This window comes from Festucalex cinctus, chromosome 8 (assembly GCF_051991245.1).
Source record: "Festucalex cinctus isolate MCC-2025b chromosome 8, RoL_Fcin_1.0, whole genome shotgun sequence".
Taxonomy (NCBI): domain Eukaryota; kingdom Metazoa; phylum Chordata; class Actinopteri; order Syngnathiformes; family Syngnathidae; genus Festucalex; species Festucalex cinctus.
Window position 1 is genome coordinate 20,605,109 of NC_135418.1, and position 14,360 is coordinate 20,619,468.

The following is a 14,360-nucleotide window of genomic DNA, read 5'->3' on the forward strand; positions in this document are numbered from 1 at the left end:
AAGCATATAATGTATACATTATATAAACAAGTGCTCATTTGTATTTAATAAATTTAGAACACCATAAATCATGCTGTTTCTACTACATTGTATATCTGTAAATAAATTTTTATGTCAAAAATACTTTATCTGTCTTCTTGTAGTTTTAGGAGTCACAAAAGATGTCAGTCACTTGTTTGTTAAGAAACACGTTTTTTTGTGAAAACAGCCTACGTTGAATTGCTGACTACTACTAAAAAAACAAAATGTTGCAAACAAGCATTTTTTTTTTTTTCTAAAGAAGCATCTACTCTTTGATAGTGTGTAGTTATATAGTCACAGAACACAATATTCTGTGGGTCGTGAAAGATCAGTCAACATGCTGTAAAGTTGAGATTTATTTTCCCAGGGACTGCATGACCATTACATTCTGTTAACTTACTTACAAGGTAGTAAAAAATAATCAGGAGCATTCATCCATGTGCTGCTTAAGTCGCGCCGGCAACTCATGCAGCGATGAGAGCCGATGCTCTTTGGGAACATCCCGTCCCTCAGAATTATTTGTCCGGTCTAAAAGATAACCGTGGATTCCGACCGAGCGGGACGGCACGTAATCATTGGCGTAATCGTCCCCGACGTGAGCGACTCTGGTAGGGGGTACGCCGCATTTGCGTAGGGCCCGCTCAAAGATGGCCGCGTGGGGCTTCTCGACACCTGCCGCCTCTGATGTCAACAGGAAGTCGAAGTGCGAAAGCAGCCCGCAACTGCGTAAGATGGCTTCTAGGCGGTTGTCAAAGTTAGAAACCACTCCCAGTTGCAGTCCGAGTGAGGCGCAGCTCTTAAGAGTGGACTTTGAGTCTGGAAATACCTCAAATATAAAAGACATTATTCAACATACACTATTTGTTAGGAATTATCTTTATATCATGATGTCAACATTCAATCAAAAATCACATTTACCTCCCAGTTGTCGGCTTTGCTGAAATTCCGATAAAGGTTGAGGGCCATTGTACTGAGCAGGGCCGGGTCACGCACTCTGCACTGAGAAAAGGTGGCCTTCACCACCGCCGTCCACCACGACTGTCCATCCAGTCCCTGACCGATGCCGTAGTTTGGGAATCGGCTGCGATGATGTCGGTAGGCCTGGTGGAAAGCGGCGTTCACCTCGGCGGGCGTGAGGCTCAGACCCATTCGTTTGGCCTCGTCGCAGTACTGCTCGCCCACCGAGGAACGCACCCTCAGCAGGGTGTCTTTCACGTCCCATAGCACCCATCGCAGAGGCGCGCGCATCGCACCTGTCAGGGTATGACACGAGGCATTAAATTCCAGAAATTGTGTAATCGCTGAGATTCCTGCAACACTTCTCCTGACAGTCCTACATAGCTAAAAGCTGACATTTTCTGCTATGACGTCTTAAAAAGTCAATATGAAAATGAAGGATGAGGGAGTACATTGTTTGTTGGGGAATTTGTTAGTCTAGACAGTGACTAATGTGCAGAGAATGGTGGTGTGACGACTGAATCACGGAACTGGGCAAAGTGGGCAACTATTCCAGGGCCCGAAATTCTGAATGTGTCTGTTATCTAGCGGCAATTCAATTAAACCTGAGCGTGGGATCATTGCTGAGCCATTCTAAACCTCGCATCCTGAAGTGACACCATCATCTGTAATATAGGAAGGAATTTGTAATGTAATTAAAATTAAATCAAAATATAAGAAACCTCGCCTTATTTTATTAATTGTGTCAACAATTCTTAGTACATTTTGTAGGCGTCTCTGAATCACGCTGCCCCCTGCTGGCCAAAGAGCGGCATCACATTTTACATGACAAATTATTTGATGCCCACTGGCACAGCATGGAAAGGTACGGTACAATACAGAAATGCGCTGACGTCACCAATTAGCAGCAAGATAAATTTTAAACTCTCGACCCACGAATCCTGACTAGAATTGAATGACGGATTTACCAGTTTTCACCACTCGCACATTCGTCATGTCCTGTGTACCAGTGATCTGTGGCTGGTGGCGGACCACAAATAAATGTATAATTTACATGCTAGAAATATTCCAAAACCTTTCTTGTGAAATCTGTGGTAACGCGGGTTAACATTTACATTTTTTCCAAGGACCGGATGTTATTTGGTAGGTTGACGAATCTGCCAATACAGTTATAAAGATTGTAATTCCCCGCCGTCTCGTAATTCTAAACCGGAACTACAATGTTATGTTTTTCACCCTGATTAACAAAATACGCCACTAGAATTTCAGTGTGAACGTACCGCTTAAAAATGTACTGTACCAAATAACAGACAGTGACAACCCAACGTATTCTCGGTTGGTGGTGATATTCTTTATCGTTAGCGGTCGACTGTGGCAAATCCAGACAAGGTCACAGAAGTCTTACCGCGTTTACACTGTATCTTACGTGGGCACGGTGACCTCTTTTTAAGTAGCTGGCAACGTTGTGTAATAACGCAGTTTACGTCCGTGAAATGTGACTTTTTTTTCTTTTTAAAAGTGGACCAAAGCCAGATATCGCGAGAATACATTCGGTGTGTCTGTGAACAGTGTAGTATCCGGTACTGCAGGGGGCGCTGTGTCAACAAACAGTGGCTATGCTCACGCATTATGCACATGCGCAGTCGTTCACGTTGCTCCTGCGCGCTCACGTTTTCAAAGCTAGTTGAGTCTTCAAAAACAAGAGATGGTTCATTAATCTACGTTAAAGAATGGCAACTCGTGCTATTCAAGCTTTCCGAAGTTTAGAGGGTTTATTCTGCGTCTACAAACCTGCTGGCGTCTTTTGGAAATCCGTGAGGGACGACATCGAGACCAAGCTCCTGAAAGGTCAGACTTCCTCATGTCTCACTTACCTATACACACACAGTGCGTATACTAAAAAAACAAAACATCTGTTTGTATCCATGTAAATATATTACAGGTTTAGATGCTCTCCCACCGCCGCCTCTTCCCGTGCAGACCCGGTTTTTGGCACCACCAGGCGGTGACACCTTGACTCCGAGGCTGTCAGCAGTCAACGTCCCGGTACTGTCCAAACACCCTTTGGGTATGTGGATACTGTCTTTAAATTCAGTAATGTTATCTTTGCATTGCAGTAGTATGTAGTACATGCGCGTTATTATCACACAAGCTTGAGTGCGCTCAAAGAGACTAAAAGACATTTGTTATTTCAGTAACTGGTCCTGAATTCCAGCATATTCGAGTTGGCGTTGGACATCGTTTGGATACATTTTCCTCTGGCGTACTGGGTATGACCTTAATTCTATTAAAATAAAATAAAAAAAAACAATAGTAATACAAAAACACTGTTTTGATTTTAACATTGATTTTCTCAAAAGTCATTGCTGTTGGGAATGGAAACAAGGTTCTGAGTGACCTCTACAACACCAAAGTCACACGGGTAATTTCATGTGGTTCTAACTTCAACCTTCATTTGCACATAATCCCCATACATTGAATGGACGCTGCTCTTTCAGGACTATACGTTGGAGGGTGAGTTTGGGACCGCTACAGATGATTTCTCCCACACAGGACGAGTTGTGGAAAGAACCACTTATGGTATGGTTTATGAAAAATAAGTGCTTCACAATATGCACTCAGCAATGCTTTTGGTTTTTGTCATATATAATATACTCATCTGTATGCTGTGGTTTAGGTAAGAAGCATATTTTTGTTCTTTGTCTGCCGAGTTCACCAAGCAGAAAACTTGCCTTTCCCAACATGACCATCATGAACATTAAAATATAATAGTGAAGTAGGTCTTAAAAAAAAAAAAAAAAACTATTAAAAAATATGTATGTAGTATTATTGCATGCTTTTTGAACATTAGTATTGCACTTAAATATTGGAAAATAAACTGTACTTAAGTAGTGATTAAATTAAGATGTATTGCACAGAAAATATGTTTAATTACACTGTTATACACTGTATTTAATGTAATAAAAGTTAGGTCCAACTGAACTGTATCTGGAAGTGATTCTTTTGCTTACCACTAGAGGGAGCGCCTATACCAAGAATGGTGCCTCGATGGCACTTAAAACTGGCTGCATAGTTGCCTAAAATTCTTCAAATAGTTGAATTGGATGTGTTCCAGGTCTAAATAATTACGAGAATTTTCAGGTTTGAAAATGAAACTTACAACTAATTGCTTATCAATACGTGAGATTAGAAATAAATTGTCTGTGAATTAATTTTATAATGTCTACATTTGTAAATAATGCATTTACCAAAAAATGTAAGGTGGTTAAAATGGATCTGTAAAGATTTCACAAAATATCTGAATGTGACCTTTGGAAAAGACATTGAACACAGTTACTAAAGCCATCTTGACTTGATCAGTCACCATGAAACATTTGTTTACTCAACAGATCACATCACGCAAGATAAGCTGGAAAGAGTTTTGGCAATGCTGCAGGGAGCAAATCAAAAGGCCTTGTTAACGTATGTACATTTTTGCTGTTTCCATTTACACATCAAAACCAATTAACATATGTGATTGTTTATCTTTCAAAGGTATACCAACGTGAACATGCAATCACAAGAAGCCTACGAGATGGCCGTGCAAGGTTTACTCGGTCCCGAGGGGAAGTCGCCGCCCATATTGACGGGTCTGCGATGCATTCGCTTCCAGCCTCCCAACTTCACTCTGGGTAACCGTCAATTTAAAACACCCATCAATGTAACATTTTAATGTTACCCCATTGGTCTTATTTGCTATGTTCTCAGAGGTGCAGTGTCTGAACGAAACGCAGAAATACCTGCGCAAAGTGGTGCACGAGATCGGACTCGAGCTGCGCAGCACGGCCGTCTGCAAGGGCGTTCGGCGCACGAGAGACGGCACCTTCACGCTGCAGGACGCCCTCATCCGCCACCAGTGGACGCCCGCTGAGGTCATGCGCGCCGTCAAACAGTACCATGCTGCTATGAGAAAAAGACTGTCCCATTGATCAGGGGCTGGGATTACAAATGGAAGCAAACGACACGCGCACATCAACAGAGAAGAAGTACAGAAACCTCCAGATCACAATTTTCAGTTATAGGAGGCAGTGTCAACATTTGTCTGTGACAAAAAGCTTCCTTGTGATGAGGCAATCACATTGTTGACATGCTTTCCATACCTGCAAGGGACATTTTGTCCAAAGTGAGAACAATGCTGAATTGTCAGTCAAAAAGAACGCCCACAGAGACTGAAAATGAATGAGGAGAACAAAAAGTTATTTGTCGTCTGGAGCTTTATTACGCAGTTTGGCAACACGTGAATGCCAAAAATATTTTTTTTTTAAATCATTAAATTATTCAACATTGTAATACATTTACAACCTAATAAACATGTTTCATCATCACTTAACACTTGTCAAGCTAAGCAGTTTGTCCGAATTATCTGGCATAGTTTTACTCAGAAAATGATGTGTTTCTCACAGTATTTCTCCTCTTCGAATTTTGACACATTTTTTTTCCCTAAGAATTAAAAAAAAAAAAGATACATAATTGCTCCACTATACTTTTTATTTATTCTGTTATGAGATCCACAAAATGTCGACTGGCATTAGGGATACATCCCGATCATCTACAATTTACCATGCATTTCTAGTGATGTACCTTTGTAGGGGCAGATATTTTGATTAAAGTTCTTATATTGGAATCTCAAGATTGTTTACATTTTCCTAATAATATTGCATGGAACTGCCAATGCAGAGTGAACGTTTTTGAGTAATATGTTTGAACGTACCAGTACAGGGAGTCCTTGAGTTACGTCGGAGTTACGTTCCTACACTCACGATGTAACCTGAATTTCAACTTGAGTCTAATTTCCCCATTAAAGTCAATATTAACATCAAAGTAATTTGCATTTAAAAAAAAAATCTAAAATACATTAAAATCAATTTTAAAAAAACATGCGGCTTACCCTTACTGCTAGGAGGTGGATGGAAAAGAAGGGTGGGAGGCTGATTGGGGGGGGAGCCAAAGATACTCCCACAAGTGCACAAGCGCTAGTACTAGCTAAGGGCTCGAAACGTCTTCGAGTGCACCTTAACTTGAGAACTCCCTGTATTTGCAAGTACATATGATTGCATTTACAGTAGGTTTGAACGTAATTATGGGCTAAATGCTATAACGTAGCTTCAACGAAAAACTAAACAAAAACCTTTATTTATTTATTTTAGCAAATACGTTTGAACACAGTCAAAAATGTTTACCTCATGTTGTCAGCTCCATGCCTCCATAGTGACCAGATAAGTGCCTTAACTATTTTCATGTGTTCCCCCATCCTCCAAAGTTAAATAAATCATTCCCCAGATGCACAATGACGACAAACAGTACGGCACCACTTCCCTAATCAGCAACAGCCTGCTTTCTTCTTTGGAGGTTCTTTATGTAACACCAGGGTTTCATCTCTTCTGTCATCTTTATGACTCAACAATCTGGCGGCAACAACAAGACACAGTGACGCACACTTTTGGATATTAAGACAAACTGTACTTAATACCTCCAAGAAAGATAATTACCTGGCAACGGCTTCCAAAGACTGAATCACGTTGTCGCCGGAGACGGCGCTGCACTCCATGAAGTCTATGTTGAACTTCTATTAAAAGAGAAGTGAACATTGAAGAAATGTTTTCTCTTTCCTGGAAGCAGGAGCAGCGATAACCCAGATACAAACAGTACCTTTGCAACATCTTGACCATCTTCAGTTGTAACATGACGATCAGCGTGATCGCTTTTATTTCCAAGAAGTAAAACGGGAACGTTTTCCATGGCCCCTTCCTGAAAACAAAAGAGTTGGCTTTGTGTTAAATCAGAATTCTGATTGTCAGAACCTATCTTCTGTACAACGCCAGTTTCAGACTTCGCTGAATATTTCTGAATCAATTTGTTTTGCCTATTTTGTTATTAGACTGTTGCATTTAAGCTGCTCCATGCACAGGGTCTATTTCAGTTGTTATCATGTCCTCCATGGGCAAATTGAATATCACAAAATATGATGTAACAACTTTTTTTTTTCTTTTTTTTTTTAAATGACTATATTTTAGACTTAGAAATTACATGTCCATGTTAAGCTACATAAAATAATCTTGATTTAAAATGCCCAACTCACCTGTATGCATTTTGCCCAGTAGTCGACTGCGGTGAAGCTTTGGGAGGAAGTGATGTCGTACATCAGGAGAAATGCATGCGCTCTATGGAACACCTGAGCGGTGATACTGCGGAACCTTTGAAGGCCGTAAGAATGGGAAAACATTCAAGCAACACATTCAAATAGATGCTCTCATCACTTGTCTCAAACTTATTTGGTCGACAAAAAGACAACGCAAACCCGTCAAACTGGTCTGTGACGACAGTAAAGCCTCAAGCCAAATTCCCATAAAAATCACAAAGTATACTTCCCGGGACAATCTGATCATGCAATGCGTACGATTACACAAGATAACCACAAATGAGCCAATCTCATCACAAAAGTTACACAACTACACATTTTTGTATGGATAGTGATTGAAACATTGAACTGGGTATTTAAAAAAAAAAAAAGAAAAAAAAAAGAAAAAGCTTTTATTTAAAAAAAAAGAAGTTTTATGTAGAGTATCTGCCTTGTTTGAACATTATATAACGCTTAATCTTTCGTGCGAACTTGCTGGCAGGAATAAATGTTTTGGCCCTATTAACTCATTCACTGCCATTGACGTTCATACACGTCAAAGTTCCATTTGAACTGTGCTGGTTGTGAATGAATTAAAGAAGTCAACGTCTGACCTTTCTTGACCTGCCGTATCCCAGAGCTGGAGGGCCACACTTTTGCCATCCACGACCACCGTCCACAAGCATGTATCGAGGCCTTGAAAACAAGTTTTTATTTTACATTTAAAAATAAATAAATAAATAATCGTAAGGTTAATAATATGAATTTTACCAGCAGAGGCAGGCAAATCGGGGAAAAATTTCCCATTTTGTGCTCGTTTCATGAACGAAGTCTTGCCCACGTTGCTGTCTCCAATCATGACCACGTTATAGCGCTTTGCTTTCAAGTCGGACAATTTACCTGCCAACAAAAATGCCTGTTGATTAAACTACATGCCCAAATATTTGGTAAGTTCTGGACCTCAAACTACAATTGATTAATCTTGTATTGATTCTCATGACATTATGCAGTACAGTGATTGTAGTACAAGTACAGTATTGCATCTTTATACCAAAAGAAACGTTCCAAGTATCTTGACGGGCTTGAGATGCCATGACTTCCTCTGCTGTCTCGTTTCTATGAGAATCCGTGGTAAAATAAAATTTTGTCAATGTAGTTGCATAATACAAAATAGTTAAAACAACATATACAATTTATATCTGAGACTTACCTCACAGACTTTGAAATATTGGATGATGGTTTGGTATCACCAGTGTTGCTCTGACAATTGCATAGGATGAGATTTTCATTTACAGCATTTATTTGGCAAATACAAAAAAAATGTAATAAACAGAAATTAGCCTATTCACTTTGAAAATACAGTAAAATGATTGCAACACTCACAAAAATCTGTAGTTATCAGACACACATTCTTGTTTCTATTACAATTACAATTTTCACAGCAAACTGAAAAATTTCAATTTTGTTTGATCTTACCTGTGATTCTTCTCGCTCTTGTTCATGTGTTGTTTTTTCTGAAGTTCTCTCAGGTAGTTTTTGCGTCACGTTGTCGTCTTCACTTTGATTAGCATTAGTTTCGACTTTGGACTTCCGGTGAGATCCCAGTTTCCGCTTCCTCCCTCCTAGCTCGAATTCTGACAGCATATCACGTTCTTCCGAGGTTTTTTCCATGATGTCAAGTCGGATGGGATGATGCTCTGAAGTTAGATTTTCGTCGCCTGTCTCATGTGCCAGAGTTGTGCTTGGAGGGTCGCCAGTGTTTTCTTGGTTGGTTGGTTCAGAGCCCGAGCGCTCAGGCTTATCATGGCTTTGGTGGGCAGGCTCTCTCATAACATCTTGCACAAGGGTTGTGAACGGTACCTCGTTACTCGATTCCAACCTCAGCTCTAAGTCCCCCTTTGACTTGGTCCCGAGATTTCGGCGCGAAGAGCCCATTTTTCGTTTTTTAGTTGTCAAGTTCAAACTAGGACTCTTCAAATTTTTATCAGGAGCTTGGTCACTCTCAGTCTTTATCGCTTGTATATTTGATTGTTCATCCATGTGCTCATTATTAGCAAGTTCAGATGCATCTTGGCCAGCAATTACATTTACATCATGTTCTGTGACCTCACCAGCTATACCACTTGTGCTTGTAGGCAGCTGCTGTTTTTTCTTACTGTCAGGCACAGAGACTGCAACATAATCCGGTTCAAATGTTTCTATGCAAGCCACTGTGTCTCTGTCATTTTCCCTCACCTCAGCAACCTGTGAAGTAAACAGATTAGCATCTTTTGCATCATGGGAGGCCACCTGTTCTAAAAAGATGGACTTGACATCATCGGTGGCTGCTATCATGTTACTTTTTCTGGTACTGTTGTGAAGCTTCAGGTCAGCTTCCACCGTGTTGAATTTCTGCTCTTCTTCAGACGATGATTTGATACTTTGAGTTTGTGATGTTTCAATCTGTGGTACATTTTCCAGGGCTCTTGTATCGTGTTCTCTGTCCGTTTCTGCTTCTTGTTTCCCTTTCATATGAGATTTGCGAGTCGAGCCCATCTTTCTTTTCTTAGGAGGAGTCAAAGACACATTCAACAGATCTATCGAATCTGAATGATCCCTTATTTCTTCCACAGCTTTTTCCAGGGCACTTTTCTCGGTTTCTACAACATTTTCCAGTGCCTCTCCCTTTAAAGATACAGCGTCCATGTTCTTTACCTGAAAGTCTTCTTCTGACTCTTGCACATCCAATGATGCAGAGTAAACATTTGTGAGTCGATGGGAGATAAACAATGTGTCCGGGTCTTCCACTTGAAAACTGGCAACATCATCTTTCTTGTAGTTAGGAGAAATCAAGTCTTCCTCTTGAATGACTTGGCTTTTCACAACTTCAACTTCTGTTTTCTCAGTGGCTTTGAATATTGGTTTCATGAGTTCTTGTGATGCTTGTTGCCCTGTCTCTGCAGCCATTGAAAGAATTTTATTCCAAGTATGCTGTGTTGCTTCCGCCACTGATTCGTCATGAGATTCACTGTCTAAAGAAGCTTCAACTTGAGTGATTCCAGCAGGAGAGCAGACCTTTACTGTGGAGTCATCAATATCCTTTAGTTCGTTAACTTCTACGGGGTATACTTTTTGTTTGAGGATGTTCTCTAACTGTTGAGGACTGTAGCCTCCAGAAATGGCAAAATGGTCATGTTGTTCCACCATTTCCTCTTTTGGTAATGAAACCGCGGCTTTTGTTGGCCCACACTGAATGTTGACATCTTCATTAGTTGTATTTTTTGGCGTGTTTTCAATCTCAGCAGTTTCTTGTCCTGGGAGATCCTCCTCAATTCTGCTGTTTCTGGCTGGATTGTCTGTAGATTCATTGTATGTCTCAGCAGCTAAATCCTTTGCAAGAGTGCCCTTGTGCCGTCGACTAGACCCCAGTTTTCTCCTGCTCCGAGCTGGGCTCACAATTTCACAGTCTTCATTTTGGTCCATTTCTGATGATTTAAGATCCTTGATTAAAATAAAGTCTGAAAACTGAGCATCTCTGACTTGCGAAAAGCTAAATTGCTCATGTTGTTCTTTTATGGATGTTTCTGCTCTTGCTGAGGAAATTGTGGCTTTTGCTAAATTGCACTCAATATCTGCGTTTTTAATAATGCTGCTTTTAGATGTGCTAATCTCCAGTGGTGCATTAGACACTTCTGCACCTACAAGTGGTTGACTCACCAGATAATCAGCATGTATATTTTCATTCTGTGGTGAAGTCTCATTTTCCTTACCTGCTTTTGCTTTGGAAACAATGAGCAGTTCTTCCTCCTTTGACAGCTCCCTAGAACTTGATTGTTCAGTTAACAGCTGGGTTTCAGTAATGTTTGAATGTGTATTTGAAGTAACCTCAGAGAATCTTGCATGTGCATTTCCTCTGACTAGACCAGTCATGTCATTACCTTGAAAAGTGTCAAAATGGTCAATTACGTTTAACTCGGACTTTCCCATCTCAGCTGGTCCAATTTTAAATGTCACTTCTTTCGTTGCTCCAGGATGACTATCATCATCTCTTGTCTTTTCGACAGCATCTTCAAAGTCATGGTATATTTCAGCAGCAAATACATTTACCTGTCTTCTTTTATTACGCCGACTAGACCCCAGTTTTCTCCTGTTCATAGCGTGGCTGAAGGAGTCTTGTAGTTCATCTTTGTTTGGAGTGTTGTCCTCGCTTTGGGAGTCAAAGACAAAATTTTCCTCTGGCTGCACACTTTGTGAGGACAATTCACTCTCTGTCATTCCACTTAAGATTCCTTGAGCGCTCTGATCCACATCAGACGTGCCTTGAGCTTCATTGTCATGGTCCTGACTTTGTGTGGGGTCTGTTTTTCTGGTGTTGATCCATGTAACCGTGTTGTCAAAGGCATGATTCTTCTCTCTCTGTTCCAAATCCTCCATGCTGTCCTTCACAATGTGGTGTTCTTCAAGGTTATCTTGTGGATTTAAACCAAAATCAAGGGAACTTTTGAAACTTAAATCAGGCATACGTGTTTCTAAAATTTCAAGGTTTTCAATATTTTTATCAACATCACCTGTAGGTCCATGTACCAAAATTACTGAGTCTTCTATTTTGTCCGATTCTAAAGAGTTGGCTTCATAAATTAAATCCTTGTCTGGATCTTGAGCTGCTCTCACTTGATAAAAGCTGAAGTGGTCATGTTGCTCATCTGCAGACGCTTCTGCTTTTGGTGAGGAAATTGTGGCAATTGCTACACTGTACTCGATTTCTGCATCTGTATTAAAGCGGCTTTCAGATGTACTTATCTGCGGTGTGGCAGTAGAAACTTGTGCATCTACAAGTGGTTGACTCAAGGAAAAATCAGCATGTAGATTTTTATTCCATGGCTCCACACCAGATATCCCTTGAGCTTCATTGTCATGTTCCTGACTTTGTGTGGGGTTTGCTTTTTCTGTGTTGGTTTTCTCCTTAGTGTCAGAAGCATGATTATTTTCATGTCTCTGTTCCAAAACCTCAATGTTATCCTCTTGCATATGGGGTTCTTCAGGGTTGTCCTGTGGATTTAAACCTGAATCAAAAATGCTTTTCATACCTAAGTCAGACATGTGCATTTCCAAAATTTCATTGACAAGGTTTTCAATATCTTTAGCAACATTTCTTGCGCATACATCTGTCAAGATTTCTGAGTCTTTTGTTTGGTCGGTTTCTACTGACTTAGCCTCCTCAACTAAATTCTTGTCTGGGCGTTGAGCTCCTCGGACTTGAGAAAAAAAGTGCTCATGTTCATCTGTGGACGTTTCTGCTTTTGATGAGGAAATAGTGGCTATTGCTACACTGTACTCAATTTCTGTGTCTTCATTAAGGGTGCTTTTGGGCATGCTTATCTCAGGTGTATCGCCAAGATTTTCGTTCTGTGATAAGGTTTCATTTTCCTCCCCTGCTTTTGCTTCGGCCTTTTCAACCTCTTCAGGCATCTCCTCGTAATTTGATAGCTGAGTTAGCAGTTGGGGTACAGTTGAGTTTGAATGAGCATTTTCTCTGACAAGATCATGCATGCCTTCACCAGGAAATGCGTCTAAATTGTTAATTTCTTTCAGCTCTATCTTTTTCATATCAGCTGCTTCTCCTGTAGAGGTTAGTTCTTTCATTGTGGTGGCATCATCACCACCATCATCACTCGTCTTTCCAGCATCATCTTTAGACTCACTGTATGTCTCAGCAGCATGGCTACTGTTGCTTTGTTGCGTCTGTTCCGGTTTGACTTTCACTTGGTCATTGACATCTTCTTCCTGACAAGGTGTGGTTGTTAGTTCTGTGATGATCCATGCCTCGTTGGTATCTGGTGCCTGACTATCCTTCAAAAGCTGCTCTTCCCGTTTGTCCTGTGGATTTAACGATGAATCAGTAGTGCTTTTTACATTCTGCTCAACTTGATCTAGTTCCACTATTTCATCTGTTAGATTTTCAAGACGTCGATCAATAGGTTCTTTATCATCATGTGTTGCGATTTCATGGTAATCAATTTGGTCTGACTCGGATGACTTGATCTCTTCATTTTCATTTTGGTCTGGAATCTGAGCACTTTTGACTTGTAAAATGTTAAAAAGCTCATGTTCCTCATTTGAAGGCAGTTCCGCCACTGTTGGTATATAGTCCACTTGCTCAACACTGTTTTTCATTTCAACATTTTCAGAGTAGCTGCTTTTTTCACGGGGCCTCTCTGGATTGCCCGGAAAATCCATTTCATTCGATTTTACATTTAAATGGTCAAAATGTAAAGCTTCAGCTAGCTGTGGTGGGTCTTCATTCATATCCTCCTTTTCAGCATCAATAAAAGTATGTTGTACTGACATTGCTGTGAACTCTGACTGGTCATTAAGTTGTTGCTTAACTGACCAATGTGTGCTTGTGTTTTCTACTTGTTTGTATATGTTTTGTTTACGGTCACTCTGTCCATCTTGTTCCAAATGAAAATTTCCACTAATGGGTTGATGTCTCTCCAAGTCAGAATCGAGATAACTGGGGTTCAAAGCCTCCAAAGTATGACCAGATGTGTAGGCTGAATACAAATGTGTCCCATACATTGAGTCATAATCAATTTCACTAAACTCTTGTCTAACTGCTTGTCCTGCAGGTATCATTTGTGCTTGTACTTCTTCTGTATGCACATTTTGCTCAACTTCCTTTGTAGGTTTGTGGTATGATTCAATAGGAGGCTGCTCAGAATTGTGTATTTTACTTTGCCTCTTTGAGCCGAGTTTTCTCCTGCTTGACTTCTGCTCGGATGAATGGATGCCATCGATCTCCAAAGGGACATGGCTATCATTTGACAAGGCAGTCAAAGATTCAACCTCTTTGGGTTGTGCTTGAGATGTCTGATCTGCTACACTCAAATCCTCTGGCATTTCAACTTGTGTTGGCCCCCTCCGACGAGAGCCAAGTCTCCTTTTGCCACTAGGACCAGGCATTGTCTGTCCCCCTACGTTTTAATCCAAGTACATTATAAACACGTTAATACGCCAGCAACTTAAGATAATTTTTATGCACTTATTTGAAATTTCTGATTCTTTTCCAAGATAAAAGTTTTCTAAAAATATTTCATGCCTAGTACAAATTCACAGTAAATATACTTACCCCGTGTTCCTGTGTCATCAGCTTTTGAAATATAACAGCAGTCACGACGGGAGGGGAAGTCAAGTCATACACGGGAGGTGTGTCTTTTACAGCAAGTGGAAGCTTCCTGTGTGTGGC

The 14,360-nt window shown here is 40.5% G+C and overlaps 3 protein-coding genes across 7 annotated transcripts; 1 reads left to right on the top strand and 2 right to left on the bottom strand.

The window, feature by feature from the left end:
- Nucleotides 1-359: 359 nt before the first annotated feature.
- Nucleotides 360-6,343, bottom strand: hdhd3 (haloacid dehalogenase-like hydrolase domain containing 3). Of its 5 annotated transcripts, XM_077530688.1 has the most exons (6): nucleotides 6,198-6,343; nucleotides 4,758-5,186; nucleotides 2,919-3,040; nucleotides 2,770-2,852; nucleotides 940-1,274; nucleotides 360-847 (listed from the first exon to the last, which is right to left on the bottom strand). In XM_077530688.1, the coding sequence occupies exons 4-6, from the start codon at nucleotides 2,804-2,806 to the stop codon at nucleotides 443-445; spliced, it is 777 nt and encodes a 258-aa protein (XP_077386814.1). In that variant the 5' UTR covers nucleotides 2,807-2,852; nucleotides 2,919-3,040; nucleotides 4,758-5,186; nucleotides 6,198-6,343; the 3' UTR covers nucleotides 360-442. The 5 variants fall into 5 exon arrangements, with proteins under 5 accessions (XP_077386814.1, XP_077386812.1, XP_077386815.1 ...); XM_077530686.1 differs by having other exon boundaries at nucleotides 2,384-3,040; XM_077530689.1 differs by having other exon boundaries at nucleotides 2,259-3,040.
- Nucleotides 1,205-5,958, top strand: trub2 (TruB pseudouridine (psi) synthase family member 2). Its single transcript, XM_077530692.1, has 8 exons — nucleotides 1,205-2,826; nucleotides 2,921-3,046; nucleotides 3,174-3,248; nucleotides 3,339-3,400; nucleotides 3,477-3,558; nucleotides 4,368-4,440; nucleotides 4,513-4,649; nucleotides 4,726-5,958. Exons 1-8 carry the CDS (start codon nucleotides 2,709-2,711, stop codon nucleotides 4,944-4,946), a joined length of 894 nt encoding a protein of 297 aa, XP_077386818.1. The 5' UTR covers nucleotides 1,205-2,708; the 3' UTR covers nucleotides 4,947-5,958.
- rab44 (RAB44, member RAS oncogene family) lies at nucleotides 5,214-14,322 on the bottom strand. The gene is made up of 9 exons (XM_077530685.1): nucleotides 8,612-14,322; nucleotides 8,346-8,395; nucleotides 8,187-8,251; nucleotides 7,907-8,035; nucleotides 7,750-7,831; nucleotides 7,097-7,211; nucleotides 6,667-6,765; nucleotides 6,507-6,583; nucleotides 5,214-6,422 (listed from the first exon to the last, which is right to left on the bottom strand). Exons 1-9 carry the CDS (start codon nucleotides 14,075-14,077, stop codon nucleotides 6,338-6,340), a joined length of 6,168 nt encoding a protein of 2,055 aa, XP_077386811.1. The 5' UTR covers nucleotides 14,078-14,322; the 3' UTR covers nucleotides 5,214-6,337.
- Between the last annotated feature and the right edge of the window lie 38 nt (nucleotides 14,323-14,360).